This window comes from Cenococcum geophilum, assembly GCF_001692895.1.
Source record: "Cenococcum geophilum 1.58 unplaced genomic scaffold K441scaffold_49, whole genome shotgun sequence".
Classification (NCBI taxonomy): Eukaryota; Fungi; Ascomycota; class Dothideomycetes; order Gloniales; family Gloniaceae; genus Cenococcum; species Cenococcum geophilum.
The window spans coordinates 1,151,124-1,174,938 of record NW_027137607.1 but is presented as its reverse complement, the minus strand read 5'-3'; the positions used below and the strand labels follow the sequence as shown (position 1 = coordinate 1,174,938).

The following is a 23,815-nucleotide window of genomic DNA, read 5'->3' as shown; positions in this document are numbered from 1 at the left end:
TTAGCACAATTAGGGTTTAAACCCCCTTAGGGTATATTACCTTCTATATTATTTTTATAAATACTCTATTTCTATTTTGCATTAAAGATATAAATAAATTAGGTATTAGGCTTAATAACCTTAAGAATATACTTATTTAGAAAGATAATTAGGTGCCCGTTATACGCAAGTAGGGTTACCTATAGTTACTCCTCTATTAACTAAAAAAGAGTGTTGCTTAAAGCTACTTAACTAAGTTAGAATTACGCTAACTATACTATTATTTTAGCTACCTATCCATTTATTAATTACTTAGGGTTCTTTAGCAAGTAGGCTATAAAGTTAAGGTTAAGGCAATTAAGCATCTTATAAAGTACTACTATTACTACTAAATAAACTAGAAGTCCCCTAGCTGATTTAAGTTTACCCTTAAGGATAACTACAACTTTAACTTTTATATTATTATTAACGTTATATATCTTAGCGGCAAGCTAATGCTCTAAGTTATTAACTTCTTAACCTCCTTTTAAGCCGCGCGTTTCTTAAAAGATATATTAGCTAGAAATATATAGGATACCCTTTAGTTATACTAGATTAATATCTATTTAGGACCCCCTAATTAAATTATTTATAATATAGAAAAGAACCTTTTATCTATAGAGTTCCGATAATAGATAAAGGTAATAGTAATTAAAGTTAAGGAAGTCCCTATTAAGGTATATAATAGTATTAGAAAAGTGGAATAATATTACGCGCTATTACGCCGCATATATAAGATTATCTTTTTAAAATTAAAGGACGCTAGTAAAGAACTTACCTTATAAATGGCTATTAAAGCTATTAATAATTCTACTAGCCTAAATGGACTTATACCTATATTGCTAGTCTTTAGCGCCTACCCTTAAATAACTAATAATTCTCTACTATCTCCCTCCGTTATATAATAAGCTAGCCCGCGAAGCCCTACTGCACGCGTCCACGTCGCCGCGGGTGGAAATATCATCAGGAAATCGTTCCTTTTGATGTCTAAGTGCAGAGGCGATGGTAGGGAGCCGTCGCAGCGCATGCAGCGCGCTGTCGTCGCGGTTCTGTGGTGTTGAGCCCGCGACGCGTACCAAAGCATCGCCCTCAACAACACCAGGAGCCTTACTGCCTCTGCTTGAGGCTCCTGCTCTACCACCTAGGGAGGCCTATCAAGGGAAACTGGGATACGAAAACCACCCGATGTACGACTACCTGGCTCGTAGCCAGGCCCGAAACTAGCCTTATCATCAGCTAGTCGACGTGGACGCGTCCTAGTCGTACAACAGGACACCCTTGGGCTTGCACTAGCTCTAAGATCGCAAGACAAGGGCGTAGGGAAACCCTTTTTTATAAGAACTTGTTAAGGTTAACGCGTCGCAGATACCTCGTACGAAACTTATTAAGGCCCCAAGGCTACCGCGAAGAACTTGTTAAGGCCCTGCCTAGAGAACTCGTTAAGGCCCCTCTACGAGGGCCTATCTGGTATCCGGTACACCCAGGTGACTTAGAAGAGGGTCTTAATAGGCGTGGTGTGCGCGACCTGGACGACAGAGACGCGACAGCGACGCGACGGCGACCAGACGGCTTAACGAGGTGGAAACACGGGCAAAGCTCTAGGCAGCGGAAACACAGGCCAGCTTCGACGGCCCTATCGCGTTCGACCAGGTGACTCACAGGAGGGTCTTAATAGGCGTGGTGCATGCAACCTGACACATATATATATGGGGGAGGCTCTAAGAAAACACAGGCCAGTCGGACAAGGACTTAACAGTTAGAGACACAGGCCAGCTTATAAAAAGGGGGGACACAAGCTTAGTTAGTAGGAGAGGGGGAGTAGGTTGCCTAGCACGGGACCTGGTCTATAGCCCCCTCCTATAAGACACGGTCGGCCTATTATAAGGAGACTTTTATAGGCAACGCGAAACGGGAACTAGCAGTATATAGGGTGTTGCGCCCCTATACTACTACTAGCCTCCTATAGGGCGTAGTGCGTAGTAGCCACTGCTAGCTCTAGGGACCTTACTCCTTAACTAAGCCCTAACCCCTAGTGCACCTAGTAGGTAGGCAGGATTACGTCCTAGCCAAAGAGACTATTACGTAGCTTAAGAGAACGGATATGCGTATTAGTATATTAATAGACGGAACCGTCCGTTTATAGGACGGCATGCTAATAAGATATGCTTATAGAGCAAACAGGAGTTACTTAGGCGGGAGAGGTATGCTAGGCCTTAACCGTAGAAGGTATACCCAACTATATTATAGGATGTAGCCACGACGCCCTTATAGGATTACGCTAATAGGCACGTAAGATAGGAGTTGCGACCCCTATAAATAGCAGCTTATACCTATACTAGCGAAAATAATAAAGAGAGGTGTAAAACTAGAGGCTATAGAAGGCTCCTAAGCCGTATAAAAGCGTACTAACTCTAAAAGGAAACTCTTATATAAACTGCTAGGGGGCAGACTAGTACTTAGGCCAACCCTATTATAAGATATCCATAAGAACTAGTGAGAATCCCTATATAATTAGTAGTAGTAGCTAACTACTTATAGTTAGGATAAAGCACTAAAAAACTAAGGTAGAGGCCTAAATAAGTAGGCATAGTAAACTCTACTATATTATTAGTACTACTAGTATATATAACTACCTGCCTTTACAATCCTATAAAAGGCTTACCCTATTATAAAAGATCTTCTATATAGAATCTATAAGATCCTATTTACCCTAGGCTATTAACTAAAAGTCTAGAGAGAAGCTTAAGGAGTTATCCTCCCTAAAGCAAATAAGGAGGACTATTCTTTACCAAAGTTATATAGAATTATCTCCTTATTAAACTGCCTAGGAAAGACTCTAAAAAAGATCTTTACTACTAGATTAGGATATCTAGCTAGTACTACTAGCTTACTTTAAAGGTTACAACTAGGAGAAAGAAGACAGCGGTCCGCAATTAACGCAGTTTTATTACTCCTAAATAATATCCAATTAAAAAATAATAGGAAAAAAGCTAGATAAAGGATAGCTACTGCATTGTTTCTAGACGTAAAAGGGGCATTTAACTATATTTCTGCAAACTAACTTTAATTAGTCTGTAAGGAACTAGGACTACCTATAGTGTTTATATAATAGGTAGCTACCTTTATTAGCAATAGAAAGCTACAGCTCTCCTTTAATAAGCAAATATAAGAAAAAGTAGAAATAGAAATAGGGATACTATAGGGTTCGCCTATATCCTCTATTTTATTTCTACTATATATACGTAATATCTGCAGGCTAGAAATAGAAGGAGCCTATTCCCTTAGCTATATAAATGATTTTGCAATTATAGTTACTTTAAATTTGGCTAAATCTAATTGCAAAAAGCTAAAAGGAATAGCGCTAGAGCTAATATCTAGAGCTAAGGAAGCGGCTATTAGCTTCAATATTAGCAAAATAGAGCTTATACACTTCTATAGTAAACACACTACTATAGAAGAAGGGCTAAAGCTAGGAGACGTAGAAATATCCCCTAAACCCCTAGTTAGGTAGCTAGGGGTATTTCTAAACTCTAAGCTTACTTTTAAATAATATATAGAAATAAGAATCTCTAAGGCAAAAGAAGCCTTTTATTTAATTAGAAGACTAGGTAATATATAAAGAGGTCTATCTCTATAAGCCTTACAGTAGCTCTATATAGCTTATATTACTACTATAGTAGACTATAGAATACAATGCTAGTGGAAAAGTAAATCTAGAGACTACCTACTAGCTAGGTACCAATCTTTATAAAGTAAAGCCCTAAAACTAGTATTAGGAGTATTTAGAGGATCCCCTAGCCAGGCTATAGAGATTAAAGCCTCTATTCCTCCTCCTAAAATTAGATTTAAAAAGCTTTATAATAGCTACGCACTAAAAATCCTAAAATTTAAAGAAAACTATATAATTAAGAAGGTTTATATAAAAGAGGTTAACAAAGATAGGGATAAACTAGCAGCTAGCTTAAGCTCTAATTCTAGCCCTAGAAACTCTACTATAAAGCACCTCTTATAGCTAAAAACATAATTGTTATCTCTAACTTCTAGAGTTTAGCAGCTAATTCAAAATTGGAAAATAGAGAGAATCTCTCTAAATTGGCAAAAACCGTAGTCTCCTCCTATTTCTGCATTCTTTTCTATCTTAAGAGGTAGTAAGGAAGAAGCTATACAAGAATACCTAAGGCTAGTAGAAAATCTATAAGATTTACTAGAGTAGGATTTAGTAGATATATACTATATAGATAGCTCTAAAGATAGCAAATTAAGTATAGCAGCCGTATATAAAATAGGAGAGAGAAATAGGATTAAATATGCTATAAATTGGAACTTAGGACCCTATATGGAAATTATAGACGTAGAGATCTATACAGTCTATAGGGCCCTGGAACACCTAAAGCAACAAAGACTAAAAGAGAAAAAGGTTTATATCTTTATAGATAGCTAAACAGCTATTAAAAGATTACAACTAAATTCTCTTACGGGAGGGCAAGAATTAGTCTTTAAAATTACGTAAAGCTGTTCCTATTTAGCTAGTAAGGGTATCTCTATTAATTTCTATTGGGTTTTTAGTTACTTAGGAATTTATAGAAACGAAATAGCAGATAAACTAGCTAAAAAGGGCCTCTCTAGAAGAAAAATAAAGTCTTCTTATACTTCCTTATTCTATATAGGGAGAGTAGCAAGAGAAAAGTGTTAGGTGACGAAGTCACCTCGCCTATATATATTGTTCCGCACAGCCGTGTCTGGCATCAAGCCAGTCACTCGTTTACCTTTTGTAGGTTTGTGTGGCTGAGTGGTGTGGAGCTTATCACTTCACAAAAAGATACTAAAATAGTGGAAAAATAATTAGTAATAGAACAAGAATAAAGGTAAACACTATACTAGGATCTGTAAAGGAAGCTATTCCTTTTCTCTTAAAGCACCTAAGGATAGATATCCTAAAAAGCTAGGAAAGGGCTACTTTAAATCCTTTTTTAAAACAATAGAGAAGGATAAAAAAGGTAGATGCTTTAAAGAATGTACTGCGGTACAAACCCCTAAGCACCTACTACTAGACTACAGCCTATATAAAGAAGAGAGAAAGAAAATGCGAAGGTAACTAGGCTCTTCTCTCTCTCTAAAGAAGTTATTTTGCATAAAGAAAGGAAGAGAAGCTCTTTTTCTATTCTTAGATAGGATAGGGATAGCTACTAGAAAGTGGCTAATAGTAGTAGGATCTTTAAAAGGAGGTAACTCCTACTAGGCTCCTAGTAGACAGATAATAGTGAGTAAAAGGATAGAAATAATTTATAAAAGGACAGGGACAGGCGTTAGGATTTCTTATTTCTTATAATCTTTTCCACTGTTTTCTTATTACCTATTACCTAATAGTTATTAGTAACCTAGTATTTTTATTAAGGAGCTATAAACTACTAGGATATAGTTACTAATATATATTAAGCTGCTTAAGAAGGATTTATATATATAGAGCTATAGCGCCATAGCCTAGAGGCTGCATGCGCAGTATTATACGTAGTATAATATAACGGATAAGAATAAAAATATAATATAATATAATAAGCTAAGGCTATTCGCAAGGTAATAAAGGAGGTATAATATCTCTACGCTACATACCAGGTTAATAATGTATTAGGAATAAGAAATGGCCTAAATACCTTAACTACGCTTAATCTACCACTCTAGTCTAAAGTACGCGTATAGCGTAAAAAGGGAGGATAGTTAGGCCTATATTAACTTATTATAATTAATAGTTAAACTTATACTATTTAGATGCCTTATAGACCCACTTAATTTTATTTAAATATTATTAAGCCTTATTATAAAAATAACAAATCTAAGCCTTTATATGATGCCCTAGAAGATGCCTTAAAGGAGAATTATAATTAACGTACTCTAGAAGGCGACTATAATCTTAAGATAATTATAGTAGATATGCTATAACTATAACGCGGTAGAGGTCGCCTAAATGGATTACAAAATCGCCAACATCTTATTAATTTTAAAGAATAATTTATTGCCGCCATTAAGAGCAGAGTTAAGTTATTAATAGCCTTTATAACAGCTAAAGAGAAGGCTAACTTTAAGCTCGCAAAANAGCTNTAAAAGGAAGGTNNTATTATAACNNTANNAGCTCCTTTCTAAGNATTTAATAAGTAGGAGATTAACGGTCTTATTATAAGAGGAGTCTTTAAATTTAAGAAGTATAACCCTATTAAGTTTAATAAAGTTCGCATCTTTAAGTTAAGGATAGTTAATAAGATTAAGGGCAAGGCTACTAACGCCCTATTTAAGAAATTAAGGCTTATTATCTAAGGTTATAATAATAATAGTAAGGAGATAATTCTTATATAATCCCCTATAATTTAACGAGCTAGTTAATAAGTTATTATTATATTATTATTATTATTAATTCTATTTATTGCCCGATTCGGTCCCTTTTTAGGTCCATATAGGCTACTACCTATCTATATAGGAAAAAAATCCCCTTAAGGGGGAAAAACCTAAGTATTTCCTTGCCGCTAGTAATACGCGTTCCGCCTTCGCCTAGCTAGTATATCTTTATATCTTTTATCTGCCTTACGTACTATACTTCTTAGGTATATTAGAAGATCTAGAAGAAGGGAGTAATAGGAGGGTCTGGTAATTCGCTAGTATACCACCTATAGCTAGGCGGGGGGTGACTAGTCTCTAAGGGGCTAGAGAGGGGCATGTCCTGTAGTGTCCTCCTATTAGATCTCGTGTGCAGTTTAGAACTGCTAGAGGACTTCTTATCCTATAAGCCATTTTGCTGCTACTTATAGGCCTCTACTTATAGAGAGTATCTAGTTAATATTGTTTGTGCCTACGCTAGCGAGTAGCTAGTCCCTTGCTAAGCGGTGGCTATAAAATAGTAGTATATGGCGTACTGTCTAAGCGGGCTATCCGTATATATACTAAGGTATAGTACTTAGGATATAGACGCCCGCGAGCTATGCGTTTAGGCCTAAGACCTCTATCCGTAGTAGGAAGGCAGCTATAAACTCCGCTTTCGTTAGTTCTTTATATAGGGGGAGAGTTGGTATTAACTATAGGGTGTTCTATATAGTTGCGTCTTATATTTCCACTACTTCCTTCTATTATCGCTTCTATTCGAAATCTACCTATCTTATAATTAGTATAGTAGATCTCCACTTATATTAGTAGCCTCCTATCCTCTATTACCGTTATAGCGCTCTACTAGTATAGCGCCGGGTCTCTACCTAGTAGGCTAGTAGTTCCCGCGTTTCCTTTTTTCTGTCTACCGCTTATAGGTAAAGGGCTTCCTAGCTAGTGTACTTAGGTGTGTCTCCCCTTTAAGGAGCCCTCACTCTTTATATATATCTTATTTCTTATATATATTTTAGCATTTAGCGAATTTTTTCTTCTACTAGGTGGCCTTATACTGTAACTGCTCTCTATATTATAGTTATATCGATATATACGTCTAGTGGTAGAACTACCACTTTACGTTTAAGTATAGCGCGTAGTGTTTTCCTATATACCCCTATAGTTCTATATAGGCACTTATTTTATAGCTTAGCTAGTAGCACTAGGGCGCTCTTTACTTACACCTTATTGCTTAGTTCTAGGCCCCAGACCTAGGAGCCGTATAGCATTATTGGCCTTACGACTGCTGTGTATAGTAGGCGTATAAGTCTAAATAAGGGTCCCTATATTAAGGTGGTAATTTATAATGCTGCCAAGAATGCAGCTACTCCCCTATAAGTCGCCTATGCGATATACTCGTTCTAGTTTAGTTTAGAGTCTACATAGACCCCTAGGATCTTAAGGGTAGCTTCTAGTTTTGCTTCGCAGCCCTAGATATTTACTATTAAGGCTAAATCGCTACTTGCCCTTTTTTTCCTTATAAAGTAGATAAGCTGGTATTTATCTAGTACAAATTTAGCGCCGTGTCGTTTTGCCTATATAATGCACCTATTATATGCCTAGTTTAGCCTAGTACAGTTTTCTGCTACTATATTTCCCTATATAATTAGGTTTATATCGTTAACGAATCTAAGGGCTATTATATCCTTACTATTGTTAAATGTCTCTAGTAGTTTGGATATAAAGAAGAGGAATAGGATTAGTAAAAGGGGTGATCCCTATAGAATGCCTGTGGGTGTTAGTATTAATTCGCTTTTGTATCCCTTAATTATAATTTTTATAGTATGCCCTATTAGGAAGGTATAGACGAACTTAATTATCCAGTTTAGTAGGCCTTTGTTTTTTAGGATCTATAGGAGTCTTTTATATAATATATTATCGAAGGCTCCGCTTAGGTCTAGGCTTAGCATAGATATAGTGCATCCTAGGTAAGCTTGCCATGCTACTTAGACGCTAGAGGTAATTAGGGAGAGGGCTAAGAGGGTTAATCGTTTTTTTCTTACGCCTATTTATGTCCACAGTAGTAGCTCCTATGCTTTTGCCGCTTCTTATATACGTTCTATAACTATCTTTTCTAGGAGCTTTCCTAGGGTATTTTCTAGGGCGATCGGGCGGTAGCTTCCTAAAAGGGAATAGTCTTTTTTCTTTACCTTTCGTAAGATAACCGTAGTTGTTGCTTTAAAGCCTTTAGGTAGTTCATCTCCCTAAAGACAGGCGGTTACAGCGTCGGTGAGTAGTATTACTATCGCTTCTACTATAGCCTTAATTGCCTTATTTAGGATCTTATCTAGCCCTAGCGCTTTACCGGTAGGGAGCTTTTATATAGCGTCCTTTATTTCTTTTATTAATATTATATAACTTATTTTAATAGGTACGGGAAGAGATTAGCTACTAATATTCTATAGGTCCGCTTAGCCTACGCTAGGGAAGAACCTTTCTGCTAGTATTTTAATTTTTTTTCTCGTTATTATTTGTGTACTAGTCCTATTCTAACCGGCGTAGTGCGGGTAGGTAGGGGTCCCCTAGCGTCTCTTCAGCGGCTTGCTTACTCCACTTTAATATATAATATAGTCCCTTATTATATGGTTTAGTAGGGTCTGAGGTAATTTCTTTGAAAAATCGGCGCTAGTTGTTTCTGCCCTCTTTCTAAATTGTCTTCTTAAGCCTATTTTTAAGGGCCTTAAAGCTCTATTAGTAGTAAGCTTCGCCTATTACGCTATACTGTCGCCTTACCCTTCTAGCGCCTATGAGTAGCTAGGCCGCCTCTAGCGACTATTCGCGATAGGCGTGTTTGCTAGGTTAGGCCTTTAGGTAGTATTCTTTTAGGCAATTACTTATAATTCTCTAGATGTCCTTTAGCGATACTTAAGGTATAGCTGCTAGCCTATTAGTAATTTCCTAGGTTAAGTAGTTATATAGTAGAGTTTAATATACCTACTTATTTAGGCCTCTACCTTAGTTTTCGAGTAGCTTTCCCTTACTAAGCCCTAGGGCTTAGGGCTTTCTATAAGCAGTTAGCTGCTACCACTAATAACACGGGGAATTTCACTAGTTCTCTTAGGTATCTTATAATAGGATTAACCTAAGTACTAGTCTACCCCCTAGTAGTCTATATAAGAGTCTCCTTCTAGAGTTAGTACGCTTTTGCATAGCTTAAAAGCCTTCTATAGCCTCTAGTTTTATACCTCTTATTATTATTTCCGCCAGTATAGGCTTAAGCTGCCATTTACAGGGGTTATAACTCCTATCTTACGCGCCTACTAACGTAATCCTATAAGGGCGTTGTAGCTATATCCTGTAATATGGAAGCCTTAGGTACCTTTTACGGTTAAGGCCTAGCTAAAAAGCCTTCCCCGCCTAAGTAACTTCTATTTACTCCTTAAGCGTACCTTACTAGCGTACTGCCCTAGCGAGCAGTCCTATCTATTAGTACACTAATACGCGTATCCGTTCTTTTAAGTTACGTAGTAGTCTCTCTAGCTAGGACGTAATCCTACCTACCTACTAGGTGCACTAGGGGTTAGAGCCTAGCTAAGGGGTAAGGTCCCTAGAGCTAGCAGTGGCTACTACGCACTACGCCCTATAGGAGGCTGTAGTAGTATAGGGGCGCTATACCCTATACTACTGCCAGTTCCCGTTTCGTGTTGCCTATAAGAGTTTCCTTATAATAGGCCGACCGTATCTTATAGGAGGGGGCTATAGAATAGGTCCCGTGCCGGGCAACCTACTCCCCCCTCTCTTACTAACTAAGCTTATATCCCCCCTTCTTATAAGCTGGCTTATATCTCTAACTATTACAACCTCGTCTAACTAGCCTATATTTCCCCTATAGCCTCCCCTATATATATATATTAGGTTATATACACCACACCTATTAAGACCCTCCTATAAGTCGCCTTATATATACATTAGGTTGCGTACACCACGCCTATTAAGACCCTCCTATAAGTTACCTGCGACCGTAGGTTGAACGCTATAGGGCCGTTAAAGCTGGCCTGTGTTTCCGCTACCTAGAGCTTTATCTGTGTTTCCACCTCGTTAAGCTATCTGGTCGCCGTCGCGTCGCTATTATATTGCTGTCGCGTCTCTATCTAGGTCGCGCGCACTACGCCTATTAAGACCCTCTTCTAAGTCACCTGGGTGTCGGATACTAGATAGGCCCTTATAGGGGGGCCTTAATAAGTTCTCTAGGTAGGGCCTTAACAAGTTCTTTGTGGTGGCCTTAGGGCCTTAATAAGTTTCGTATAAGGTATCTGCGACACATTAACCTTAACAAGTTCTTATAAAAAGAGGTTCCCTACGCCCTTGCCGTATTCCTTCGTAATCTTAGAGCTAGTGCAAGCCCAAGGGTATCCTGTTATATGACTAGGACGCGTCTACGTTGACTGGCTATAATAAGGCTAGTTTCGGGCCTGGCTACGAGCCAGGTAGTTGTATATTAGGTGGTTTTCGTATCCTAGTTTCCCTTAATAGGCCTCCCTAGGTGGTAGAGCAGGAGCCTCAAGCGGAGGCAGTAAGGCTCCTGGTGTTGTTAAGGGCGATGCGTTCGCGTCGCGAGCTCAACACCACAGAACCGCAGCGACAGCGCGCTGCACGCGCTGCGACGGCTCTCTACCATCGCCTCTGCACTTGGCCATCAAAAGGAACGATTTCCTGATGATGTTTCCACCCGCGGCGACGTGGACGCGTGCAGTAGGGCTTCGCGGGCGTTATTATTATATTAGCTCCCTCCTTAATAAAGAATAAAATAGCGGTCTATTTATAAGATATTACTTAGGCCTATACCTAATTAAAGATGTACCTTTAGTACTTAATATTAGCGTACCTTTTAGAGTAAATTCGCTACTAATATCCTAAAGATACGATTATAGTTATGCTTAAGCTATTATACGGAATCGTAGAGATAGGAACTTATTAGTAAGCTACCTATAATAAGTACTATAAAGAGAAGCTTTTAATAACTATATCTACATTTAATCCCTACTTCCTTATTATAACTATAGGAACTCTATTTAGAATTATTAGTATATAAACTAATAATATAATTATCTTAGGAGACAACCAATTTTTAGCTCTTAAAGAAGATAAGCTAGTAAAGGTAAATCTTATAGTAAAGTTAAAAGAAAAGCTTAATTTAATAATACTATTACTCTTTAATAGATGTATCCTCTCCCTAAATAAGGATTCCATTGCTTTGCGCTAGAAGGGTTAAGGTAAAAGGATTAATATTATTAATGTTAATTCTCTAAAGTAAGAATATATAGAGTAACGTGCTTATAAAGCTTATATTACTTTTATCTGTTAACCTAAGGCTTTATTTAATCTCTCTATTGCCGCTTAATACTAGGAACCTACTAAGGATAATATTCTTGCCCTAAATAAGCGTCTTTCCTAGTAAATAAACCATCTTAATTAGGGACTACTCTACGTACCTATTAATCTTCCCACTACTAAGCTCTTTATATTTGTTAATAAATTGTTTATAAATAATAAAGACTTTAGCTTCTAGTTAGGATATAAGATTATTATTATAAACGAATCCACTAAGAAGAATAACTTTATAATCTATAGCAATTTTATTTATCAAAGCTTAACTAAGAGTAAGCGTATTACTTAAAGCGTTTTAGCGTTAGAGATATATAGAATAGTTAGCGGAGTTAATATAGCAATTACAATTAGAACTACCCTAAAGATAATTATAGATTAACTCAAACTTCTCGTTATCCCTATAATTATATATACCGACTTATATTCCCTCTATAAGTATTTAATTAAGCTTAGTACTATAAAGAAGAAGCGCCTTATAATTAATATTATAGTACTTTAGTAATCCTATAAGTATTAAGAACTCTTTAAGATTTAATAAATTAATAGCTAAGATAACCTGGTAGATATAATATATAAAGGCGAACCTAAATAAGGCACTAGAGACGTTTATTAATATAAATACTCTATATATATAAGTTAAAGATTAGGTTAAAAAAGAGTAGGAGTATAATATTCTGTAGACCCTAACTTAAACTAGCTAATTAGGATTTTCTATCCCTAAGATAGAAAATCGCTATTAGCTCGCTTACTATTAGCGCCTTAGCGGCCCTAATAAGATATCTACCCATAACTCCTAAGTAAGAAAGCACTACGTGCTAAGAGGTAAATTTTAGGGATAGTGAAACTTATATTATAATAGCAATAGTAAGTAAGGAGGATTAATATTTATTACGCTAGTTAAGCGGTATATATATATATATAGATAGCAACTATAAAAGAAGAGTTGCTAGTGTTAGAAATAAAGGTAAGTGGTTACTATATAAGGTAAATTGCTATTACGTATAGCAAATTGCCGTTACGTGCGGCAAGTTGCCGTTATGTGTCGCCGCGGCAGTAGCGTGGTGAGGAGCCTTAAGCTCCTCGCCCTCCCTCATTTAAGGATAATAATTATTATCATACTATCTACGAACCGTAGCTACGTGATATTACCTTATGTAACCAACAATAACCCTTAAAGAAACTAGACTAGAAGTTTACGGGCCTATACTAAATTTAAAAAAAACTAAGCCTATACACTTATAAGCTTAAATTATTAACTAAAATAAAAATATATCTAACGTTTTACGTAAACTTACTATAACCCTTAAAAGGTAAACCTATAACTTATAAAGTGCCACTACTACCTCTTATAATTATTAATAACGGTAATAGTTTTTACTTTATTAACTTAATTAATAATATATAATAGAAAACACAATATAAATAATTTAAACTTTTTATTAAGTAAAAAGGATATAAAATATAAACCTAGGAAATCTATAACTAGATTAAGGCTAACGCGCTATCCTTAGTAAAAGAATTCTATAAGGACTATTTTTTATAACCTACTTTAGCTAAATAAATATAATATAAAGGTAAATAATTACTACCTAATATAAATATATAAAAAATAATAATAAGAACTTAAAATATATTATAACGTTTATAATACGGTTATATAATATATAAAATATTAAGGAACTTTAACTAGCGGTTAAAGTTATCTAATTAGTTAGATTTACCTTACTAAGACCTACTATAAAGATATTAATTTGGCTTATCGCCTTAACTAAGCTAATAGCGATCTCTCACACTAGGTATAGAAAATCCTAATTAGCCTACTTAATAATTAGAACTAGTAAAACCCTATACTACTACCTAACGCAAAAATATAATACGCGATAAGTTATAAGTCTTAACTAAAATTGAATTATTTGGACCTTTGGCTAAAAGGGGGGGTACTATAATAGGACTAACCTAGTTATAGTAGGAATATCTCGGTAAAACACTCGATAGATGAATTCCGACGCTTTGGCTAAATTCTGCTAGATTAAACGAATTCTACCGAAGTCCGTTGAAGACCGCGTGCGCACGTGCGCACGCATCGACCACTAAGCTCCTGACTATTTAATTATATGATTCTCTTGTTNCTCCTTTCTCTTCTTTACGCAACGTCTTGTTCTTAGCGAGAGCTATATACCCTTAGATTTAGATAGAATTTATATCGTTTCTTTGAATCTTCCCCGAAGTCTCTTCGCGCCCTTATAGGTACCTATTAAGATTTTCCACTTATAAAAAGTCTTTAGCGCATTTAAGCCATTAAATTTTAAATTTAATATATCTAGAGGTATTAGAAATAAAAAAAGTTGTAGCATAAAGCCGAACTTATAAGTCCGTCTATATTAAAGCATATTTTACCATTTAGCGTAGCTCTTCTAATATATATTATAATTTACTTATAGAGCCGGTGTGGACAGTTCTAAAGTGGGAGTGTTATTACTATTCGTAAGAGAGGTCTTTTTCTACTATACGGGCAGTATAAATAAATGGCCTCCGTGCATTCCTAAAGAACCAGCCGCCCTCAGATCCGTCGGCCGACTCACTGGCTACCGGTGTCCGCAACGTCAACCGCTCTTTCACCGCCTAGGAATGCGACATCGCGTCCTCACCGGCCCTACGCTCCACTTTCCAGCGTATTTGGGCCGACAGCACCGTCCCGGACATCCTGCTCAATAGCGCCGGGATCCAGCGGCGTGGGCGCGCTGGGCGACGAGGCTATTGATTTCGTGCTGGACGTTGACCTGAAGGCGACATTGTGGCATGTCAGGAGGTAGGGAAGCGGCTGCCGGGGTTAGGGAGGAAGGGGAAGGTCATTAATATGGGTATCATCAGCTTCATCGCAAATACGGATATAGCGCCGTATGCGGCGAGTAAAGGAGGCGTGTTGCAGGCGACGAAAGCGTCCAGTAACGAGTAGGCAGGAGGTGTATTTGCGTTAACGCGATTTGCCCTGGGTAGGTCATGCTGGCTGCGAACGGAGATTGGGACGGACGAGTTTGGAAAAGTGGCGGTATCTTGACCTGAGAGCTGACCCTGGCATGAAGACACCCTGACAGAACAATATTCCACTAATCCAAAGTAAAGGAGCACAATGATTATATTATCGGACGGACATCAGCTGCGAGGTGGGGTGAGCCCCAAGACCTAAGAGGTCATCTTTCTCGCTAGCTCTGCGAGCGACTTTGTCACCTGGACGAGTATTGTTGATGGTGGTTTGCTTGGGAAGTAAGGTGAGATCGGGAACCGGTGCATAGCCAGTGGGCTTAAAACTAAAATATAGCTTTAATGGACTCTCTAACAGACATTTTCGGACCTAGATTTAGATTTGGTGATTCGTGGCATATAAAGCTTTGTTGTAGTGCTGTAACGTAGGTAATTACACATGGCCAGTCAATCAGACGTTCTCATTGGCCGGATCCACAACAGGCTATGTCTATTCGCGAATATCTTACAAGTGGTCGTATATGCATGATCCTCTATATTGCGGATCTTAACACCGATCGTGATCTCCAAAGTTCCCGAAAACCGCTTAATATGCCTATTTCGCTTTTCTCTCTAGGATCTCAGCCACTTTCTGCCTGACACCCTGCTTCCCTTCCCTTACTTCAACAAAATGCTCGATGATCTCCCCAGGAGTCTTATACTTTCCTTGGCGAATGACTTTCTCAACTTCCTGTTCCCGAGGCAAGCTAATCCACGCATGAGGGTAATCCTTATACTGAGCTGCTTCGGCGAAGTTGAGTAAGGAGAGATTTGGCGGGTCGCGGAAAAATTGTGCAACGTTTTGCGCCGAAACTTCTTCAAAGGTATTCGGCTGCCAGTTGGGCCTTGCCTTTTCTCGCCGTACAAGTCGGGCCGTCACGCCTTCGACAAAATCGTGATGTGCCATGAATTTAGTAGCAATGTTGTATTCATGTTGGAAGGCTTCCGCAATATTCCACTGCCGACCGATGCGCATCTGTTGCAGAGTTACGAGGACAGAGGTTGGGGAACGTTGATAGATCGTGTCCGCGGTCCTGGCAGCCCAAGTTTTGAGTTCGGGGTCGCCCTGCTCCTCCACTGCCTTCAACGCGTCCATGATATCTTGGATAGATTTGCGTTCTTCCGAGAAGCAGCTGTCGACGGTTTCACGAAGCTTTCCGGAAATGGCAGGCCGTTCGGCTGGAAGACCTGTGACGAATTCCTCAATTGTAGTATTGACTATGTGGTGTCTCGCATCAAGCTCCATGTAGTCTGGGAATGTGAGTTCAGCGAGACGAGCTTCAAGATCGGGCAATGATGAAGAGTGGATGTAATGTGTCGCAATTCCATGATAGCTGAAATATAATGAATTAGCTCAGGGGGGCAAGCTGTGGTTGGTGCACTTACAAAACGTCAACGCCTTTGAGCTGCTCACTTGTCAGAGCCAGGTATGTTCCTAACTGGCCCTCCATCCGCGGTAGGAAGAAGCTAGCTCCCACATCTGGGAAAAAGCCAATTGTTGTTTCTGGCATAGCAAATAGTGTATTCTCTGTAGCTATCCTGAATGGCGCGTGTACGCTTAGTCCGACACCTCCGCCCATTGTAATCCCGTCCATCAACGCAACGTATGGTTTCTGGTATGTTGCGATGAGATGATCGAGCTTGTATTCAAGGCCAAAGTAATCCGCCGACCTTTGCTGTCCTTTAGGACCCTCCATATTCCAATTGGCCAGGGCCGCGACATCCCCGCCAGCACAGAGAGCTCGCCCGGCGCCTTTTATTACGACAACATTTGCGATTTGAGATTTTTGCCATTCCTAATATCATTAGCGACAGTTCTCAGCGATTTTGGAGAGCCTGGTGCACTTGGAGTCGAGGTATTATCTTCCGCGCCATCGATCCATTCAGTGAATTTAGCTTCTTCGGCCTGTTCAGCTCAATACTTCGTACGCCGTAGATGCTGTTGAAGAGGACATCATCAGGATCGTCTCCGGGCTGCTCTTTAAGGAGGCTTTCTGTTGATGTGGAGTACTGCGAGAATGTCATTAGTAGAAGTGCAAATCTTCAAATGAAGCTCTACTGACCCTTTGACTGCCTGCAAGGGTGGGGTGCGATATCTTCGCTTTTAGAGGCATTATCGCCGAAGTCATCCGCGAGTGCCAGCTCAACGGTGTTGCTGCTCTTCTTACATATGTGCGGAGAGACATTAATGCTACAAAGTTGCACGCCTGTGATAGAAAGAAATGTGACGCAAAGCTTTTGAATGCTGCCGAACCACGGGTATATTGCCGGGGATAGTTGCGGAGGTGGTTTGGAGGTTCCTTGGATGTTTTGGAGCAAAACAATTGGGCACAAGCATGCACCTAAGGGGAGATCTTAGTTGGGTGAGGATTGGGAGGTTTGGTTCAAAACGGACGGGAAAGTTTTCCCGCTGATACCCGCCGCCGCATTCACTTCAAATTTCATAGGAGTTGAGCTCCAGCTCCCTGCACCAGCGCTCACGTGATGTATTTTTTCCAATTCCACGCTAAGAAAATGCGTTCGCGACTTTCTCACAAGAGCTCCCCGGCCAAGCACTCCGACCATCCCAATTCATTCTACTTTCCTTCGCCTTCTTATCTTCTTGTCTTCTTTTATTCATCATGTCTACCTTCACTCGTGCTTTATGGCGGACGAGTCGCACTGCATTGCGCTACCAAAAGTCTATCAATCCTGTCCAGCAAGCTCTCGGCATTCAGGGCGGGAGTCGATATGTCGGCGCTGTAAGGAACTACGCTGCTGTCTTCGAGCGCAACAAGCCTCATGTTAACATCGGTCAGTACCCATATTTAGCATCTTCAGATATTTATAGTACTGATTATGGTTTCATCTAGGTACCATTGGGCACGTTGATCACGGAAAGGTATTACAACCCGGCAATGTCTTCAATTTCACCTTCGGGTGCTAATTATCCTAGACTACACTTACTGCAGCTATCACAAAGCGACAGTCTGAAAAGGGCTTCGCAAACTTCCTAGATTATGGCTCCATTGACAAGGCGCCTGAAGAACGAAAGCGCGGTATCACCATCGCGTCTGCGCACATCGAGTACGAGACAGAAAATCGCCATTATTCCCATGTAGACTGCCCTGGCCATGCTGATTACATTAAGAACATGATTACTGGTGCAGCGAACATGGATGGTGCCATTATTGTGGTGGCGGCTTCGGACGGTCAAATGTAGGACTTGGATAAAATAGTGTAAAATGCTCAGGCTGACAATGTGAAAGGCCTCAGACACGAGAGCATTTGCTCCTCGCCAGACAGGTCGGTGTCCAGAAGATCGTCGTCTTCGTTAACAAAGTCGATGCAATTGAGGATAAGGAGATGTTGGAGTTGGTAGAGATGGAGATGAGGGAGCTGCTGGCATCATATGGGTTCGAGGGTGATGATACACCCATTGTTATGGGTTCAGCGCTATGTGCTCTAGAAGGACGGCAGCCAGACATTGGCGAACAGAAGATCGATGAACTCCTGAAGGCCGTTGACGAATGGATACCAACTCCTCAGCGCCAGACCGACAAGCCTTTCCTTATGTCGGTCGAGGACGCCTTCTCAATTCCGGGTCGTGGTACCGTCGTATCTGGACGCGTTGAGCGTGGCGTCCTCAAGAAAGACTCTGAAGTCGAGCTTGTCGGAAAGGGCGATGCTCCGATCAAGACAAAGGTTACTGACATCGAGACATTCAAGAAGGCTTGCGATGAATCAAGAGCTGGTGACAACTCCGGACTGCTTCTCCGAGGTGTCAAGCGAGAGGATGTTAGACGTGGTATGATCGTTGCTATTCCGGGAACCGTCAAAGCCCACAAGAAGTTCTTGGCTTCCATGTACGTCCTTACTAAGGAGGAAGGCGGTCGTCACACTGGTTTCCACACCAACTACAGACCTCAGGTCTATATTCGAACAGCTGGTGAGTCTTCATTTAACATACTGTTGCGTCGCATGTAGCTAAAGTCGTACAGATGAGGCTGCGGCTTTGACATGGCCTGAGGGCACTGAGGATGCTGACTCAAAGATGGTCATGCCCGGTGATAATGTAGAGATGGTTTGCGAACTGCACCACCCTATAGCTCTTGAACCAAGTCAACGATTTAACGTCCGTGAGGGTGGCCGGTAAGTCCTATCAAAGTTCTCCTATATCGCAATTCTATCAGAAGTCTAACTTCCAACAATCAGAACTGTCGCCACAGGCCTAGTAACGCGAGTTATAGAATAAACGTATCCCTTAAAAGACTAGGAATACTTTGTAATTGATGATTCGGCGGCTCTCCGCCATTGCGAGTGTACGTCTAGGTTAATATTTCTTGTACATTACACTTGCGAAAATTTCCCCTCCTCCAATTTACATCCCAGTGCCCACCATTGTATCCTACGAGGCGCAGATTTAGAGCAGTTAAGAGACATGTAAGGCGTTTGGGAGCCGCATCTTGAGTCTTCAAGAAGAGCCAAAAAAAAAAAACTTAATAAATCTACTACTGCGTGCACCACTTATGTATATTTTGGATGACCCCAAATAGATTCTCACTGCGTTTTATCTACAAAGCTCGCGGACCGTATAATTTCCACTTTTAATCAAAGCATCCGTTGAACGCCTCAAACCACTCTACTGAACCTACCATCCCGTACCTAATAGGCCTCTCACTAGCACCACTGCCTCTGATACTCAAACAGCGCAATCGCCGCCGCCGTCTGTACATTCAAGCTCCGCGTAACCCCGACCTGCCTCACCTCAACACAAATATCCGCCTCCGCCAGCACCGGCCCCGGCACGCCCTCCTTCTCACTCCCGAGCACTAGCACTGTTTTCTGCGGCAACTTCGTACCCTCCTCGCCCAGCACTTTGCTCTGGTCGGTCTGCTCCACGCACACGACTGTATACCCTTCCTTCTTCCGCTCGGTTAAGAAAGCGGGGAGGGTCTCGGGCGCTACGGCTTGGATCGGGAGGTGCTTGTGCGACGTCACAGCGACGGAGAGGAAGTCTCTGCGGTTGAGCGTCTCTAGGGAGTGTAGGGTTAAGGAGTGCACGCCGAAGATTTCGGCGCAGCGCGAGAGGCCGCCGAGGTTGTAGGGGTTGTCGATTAGAGAGGCGACGAGGATGAGCGGCGTGCTGTGCCGAGAGTCGGGTGATTCGGAGAGTATGGAGGATTGCCAGGTTGAGCTTTTGGTTTGGAGAGGTATGGAAGATTGAGCTTGAGCTTTTGAAGCAATGGATGTATCGTCCGTGGATTGAGTTTCTAATACCGATGCCTTGCCGGAGGGTATTGATAGATGTTTTGGGGAGAGCGACCCTATTGGAATTCGTAATGGAGGTGATATGTAGTTCCTACTGGCATCTTCGGCCCACAATTCCTCAAAATCCTCTACACTGATAAGTTCGTGTTCCGGCGGATCAATGCGGAGGTAGTTTCCCTGAAATAAGTTGGCCAATGTGTGATCCTTGCTCTGGTCTAACCTCAGCGACCTGCTACTATGGACAGAATCAGGAGAGATGAATCTGTCTAGGCCGCGAATATGAGCATTTAGAGACGCAAATGCTGGATTCTCAAGCAGGTCCATCCAGCCTCTCTCTACTGCATTGTCCCAGACGGCCGGAAAGGACCAATGTGCTTCATGCCGAACCTGAATCTTCGGGCTGGCGGATAGGGGAATGAGTTGAGTCATCAAGCGGAGGGTGAAATCTCGGGGAGTGTCTGGAAAGCATGCAACCGTCACTGCCATCTTCATAAGTGAGGCAACGAGCTTTGGGTTAGGATCTCCCTTATCAGCTAAAAGATCGAGTAGCTGGTTACGATGTTCTGGACTATGAAGATAGAGCCGAGCCAAAACCCATTCAAGGAGAAATCGGTGCCTAGGCCAAGGTTCCAATGCTAGGACATGCATAAAAGACTTTAAGTAATAACCAACTTCAGTTGAACTTCCCCTTAATATACACGGCTCGGATAGGATAAGTATTATCTGAAGCTGCAGAACGGTTTTCCATTTGTTAATTATCGGAACAGGAGGTTTCTGAGCGATCCAAGGTTCCAGTAAGCGATCTAAAACATTTTTGCCAACACCAAGTTTACTATCAGGAAGTCGGTTTAAAAGATCCATAATGCAGGCATATCCAAACCACTCTCGCCTTCCATAGTATGATGAATACGTCCGGAGAGGTAATTCAACCTCGAGCTTATCAGCAACAGCCGCTTCAAGAAGAAATTCGTGTTTAGGCAAAGGCGGATGGTCAGCGAAATGGACTAAGAAGTCTTCGAGAGGCAGTAAGTTGATTGCTTCCGGAAGAACTAGACAAATTTTCCGTATTGAACTTGCGAGTGGCGACAGGATGTAGGATCGCCCTTCAGAAAGGTGATGCAACTTACTCATAACTTCTGCGATCAGGGATGATAGATCTTCCGTCAAAACTGTATTAGAGGAGTCTACAGGATTGCTGAGGCAGTTCTGTAAGCACTTTGGATGAAAGAACAGTTCAGGTAGCTTCATGGCCACGGCCCTCGGATAGTCCTGAGTATCTGCTTCATCCCATATAGCTCCCAAGACATTATGGAGCAGCTGAGGAGTGAGATTATCCCCATCGCTAGCATCCAGTAATCTTAGTACTTCACTGCACGCTTGCAGCAGCCCATCGCCTTGAAGTAACTTGTATTTAGTCTCATGCAATTTGCTAGAGACCATTTGGAGGGATGGTTCATGTGTCTTTTGAGTTAACAATAATGTCTCGCGGTGGGCTATTTGTGTCCCTCTGGCATTTGATACAGGCTCTGTAGGCGATATAGTCAGGTGATGCAGCGAGCTCGCTATATCTTTTTTAGCGAGCCCGTCGTATCGTTCTTCGAGTGCGTGGAAGGCATGTACGGATGCACGCACGTCTTGGGAGGTCTCTCTGCTGAAGGCGATGCAGTACGTTGTGCATAGGTCCCGAGCGACTTCAGGAAGACCGGTTTGTGATGAGATCTTTACGACCAAATCTATGTCGACGGCATCAAGTGAATCCAATGCCGCACAGGTTCTGAACCCTTCCAGAAGGCCTTCTAGGATATACAATATAGCGTATGGGAAGATGTTTCCGTTTTTCTCCAGAATAAAATTGAAAATCTCTCTCATCAAGAACCTTCTTTTAGTATCTGAACACTGTCTGATGAAGTTTTGAATAACTTTGCTTAGATTATTGCCGTGAATACACGTATTTACTTTGCGAGATGTTGCAATAGTGGAAGCGAAAAGGAAACCTTGGGTTGCCCAAGGCAGAAAGCCTTTAAGCAGAAATTCTTGCTGGTTTTCAAGGGGAACTTGCGATTCAAAAACAAATTCAATGTACCAAAAGCCAATTATTTTTCGTACGCCATCCTGTATCTTGGAGCCAAGAGCTGCAGTTAATAATGTACTCATCCACGAATGGTGTATAAGAGAACCCGTGGACATCATATTAAATAGATCTCCACGGCAAGCCATGACTTGATTTGGATAACGATCAAGTACCAATGTCTCGAATAAGGTGCAGTATTTCTCATATTGAATCTCATAAGCTTTTTGTTCTTCGAAGATGACGGACATGTGATCGGTAAAGATGCTCTCTTCCAGTAAGGGTAAAGATGCTCTGAGGATACTTAGGCATAGTTTACGCTGTTCGGAGTATCCGAAAAGAAGGCCCGCCTGAATTAAATTCCAGTATTCATCATCTTGAAGGTAGCCTTGAGATGGGCCAAACCTCCCAGTCTGATAAATCCACCGGAACCAGAGCCGGAACGCAGTCCCAGAAAAATCCGAATTAGAGGGCTGAGAAAGAAGATTGCATATTCTGTCCCATATTTGCGATCTGATAACACTCTCAGGGTCTGTCCCGTGAAACGCAAGCCGGCCCGTCTGTAATAAAGGGAGGAGTGCGGATAGAGCATCTCGAGAAGCAACAGCTAGCTTGGAATTACTACCAAGCAAAGCGAGCAGACCGGTAAAGGTTTTCACGGAAAGAGTTCTCGTACCCTCTGCAATTGTCCAGAAGTGGACCTTGAGGAACACGACACAGCGCAAGGCAATAGCTATAGGAGAAGCAATTTGTTCGGATGATGGACGTTCGCTAGTCTGGAAAATATCCGGAGATAGGTATTTGGTCAGGAATTCATCTGTCCGGACGCCGAACCCGAACTCTTCAGACACTCGGAGGAGGCTAATTGTGTTTATTAGGGTACTTTCGATATGAAGAAAGATTTTAACTCTCAATTGAGAGTCACCGAGGCAAAGTTCGACAACTTCGCGCAGGTTTATAAGGTCTCCATTCCCAGTATCTATTTCATTGATTACGAGGGCGCTCAGCTTATCCGCGCTTCCATCCTGATATTCTGTCAGTATGCGGAAATCATATCAGTAGCTGCCTGAATGTCAATGGAGCCTAACAGCTAAATAAAGTGTACTTATAAAGTTATATTGCCGACGAAAAGGTAAAACTCAAGGGGTTAGAACGTAAAACTAAGGAAACTATGTACCTCTACGCTTTAAACGCTTCGCTCATGAGATGAGTACTTGCTATCAACGAAAACGCCTTGATCTACCATTATCCCTGAATATTTGCCAACACCTTTCTAACAAGAGTAAATATAATGAAAAGGTATTGAACGAAAGAAACTTACGTCGGGAGAGGCTCGCAAAAGTTCGACAGCCACTCGTGTAGCGACAATATTGAGACTCCTTCCAGGCGGAGGCTGCAGTTTTTGAATGATATCTCTGATGGTTTCTTGTTGCTCTGCGGCTGGAATGCGAGCTAAGAATAACTCTGCAAGAAGTCCCTCAGGTAAGGATGCCATGGCTGATATGTTGTTTCAGGGACATAGGAATGTATGTTCTAACAGACAGGATCGCTAGGACAATACCTGCGGTGAAAAAACATATCTACGGCAACATCTTACAAACAGATGCATAACACGTCTCCATTGTGATGCGCAGCCTCATTCGCTGCCAGGATTTGTTGTTGAAGGTTTTCTCAGTGGGGAGTCTTGGCACTCTGACGTCGCGCCGCCATTCGCCTAGTCCTCGAAAA

General features: G+C 41.0%; 3 protein-coding genes across 3 annotated transcripts; 1 reads left to right on the top strand and 2 right to left on the bottom strand.

Annotated features, from left to right (window-relative positions):
- Positions 1-15,195: 15,195 nt before the first annotated feature.
- Positions 15,196-17,054, bottom strand: K441DRAFT_666668 (ClpP/crotonase). The gene is made up of 4 exons (XM_067649698.1): positions 16,833-17,054; positions 16,615-16,779; positions 16,156-16,565; positions 15,196-16,103 (listed from the first exon to the last, which is right to left on the bottom strand). The coding sequence occupies exons 1-4, from the start codon at positions 16,881-16,883 to the stop codon at positions 15,326-15,328; spliced, it is 1,404 nt and encodes a 467-aa protein (XP_067499714.1). The 5' UTR covers positions 16,884-17,054; the 3' UTR covers positions 15,196-15,325.
- Positions 17,055-17,390: 336 nt separating this feature from the next.
- Positions 17,391-19,003, top strand: K441DRAFT_580490 (translation elongation factor Tu; the record flags this gene model as incomplete). Its single annotated transcript, XM_067644380.1, has 6 exons — positions 17,391-17,562; positions 17,622-17,650; positions 17,705-17,967; positions 18,018-18,697; positions 18,750-18,900; positions 18,964-19,003. The coding sequence occupies 6 exons, from the start codon at positions 17,391-17,393 to the stop codon at positions 19,001-19,003; spliced, it is 1,335 nt and encodes a 444-aa protein (XP_067499713.1).
- A 425-nt stretch (positions 19,004-19,428) lies between these two features.
- On the bottom strand, positions 19,429-23,730 carry K441DRAFT_618423 (uncharacterized protein; the record flags this gene model as incomplete). The annotated part of the gene is made up of 3 exons (XM_067645834.1): positions 23,405-23,730; positions 21,541-23,120; positions 19,429-21,480 (listed from the first exon to the last, which is right to left on the bottom strand). Exons 1-3 carry the CDS (start codon positions 23,580-23,582, stop codon positions 19,429-19,431), a joined length of 3,810 nt encoding a protein of 1,269 aa, XP_067499712.1. The 5' UTR covers positions 23,583-23,730.
- Between the last annotated feature and the right edge of the window lie 85 nt (positions 23,731-23,815).

What these genes read in the sequence shown, in the direction of transcription:
- K441DRAFT_666668 (XM_067649698.1), bottom strand. Translation starts at nt 16,883, where the DNA reads ATGCCTCTAAAAGCGAAGATATCGCACCCCACCCTTGCAGGCAGTCAA. An exon ending in AGATAATACCTCGACTCCAA is followed by an intron (nt 16,566 to 16,614) that starts GTGCACCAGGCT and finishes TAATGATATTAG; the next exon opens with GAATGGCAAAAATCTCAAAT. An exon ending in CTCAAAGGCGTTGACGTTTT is followed by an intron (nt 16,104 to 16,155) that starts GTAAGTGCACCA and finishes ATTATATTTCAG; the next exon opens with CTATCATGGAATTGCGACAC.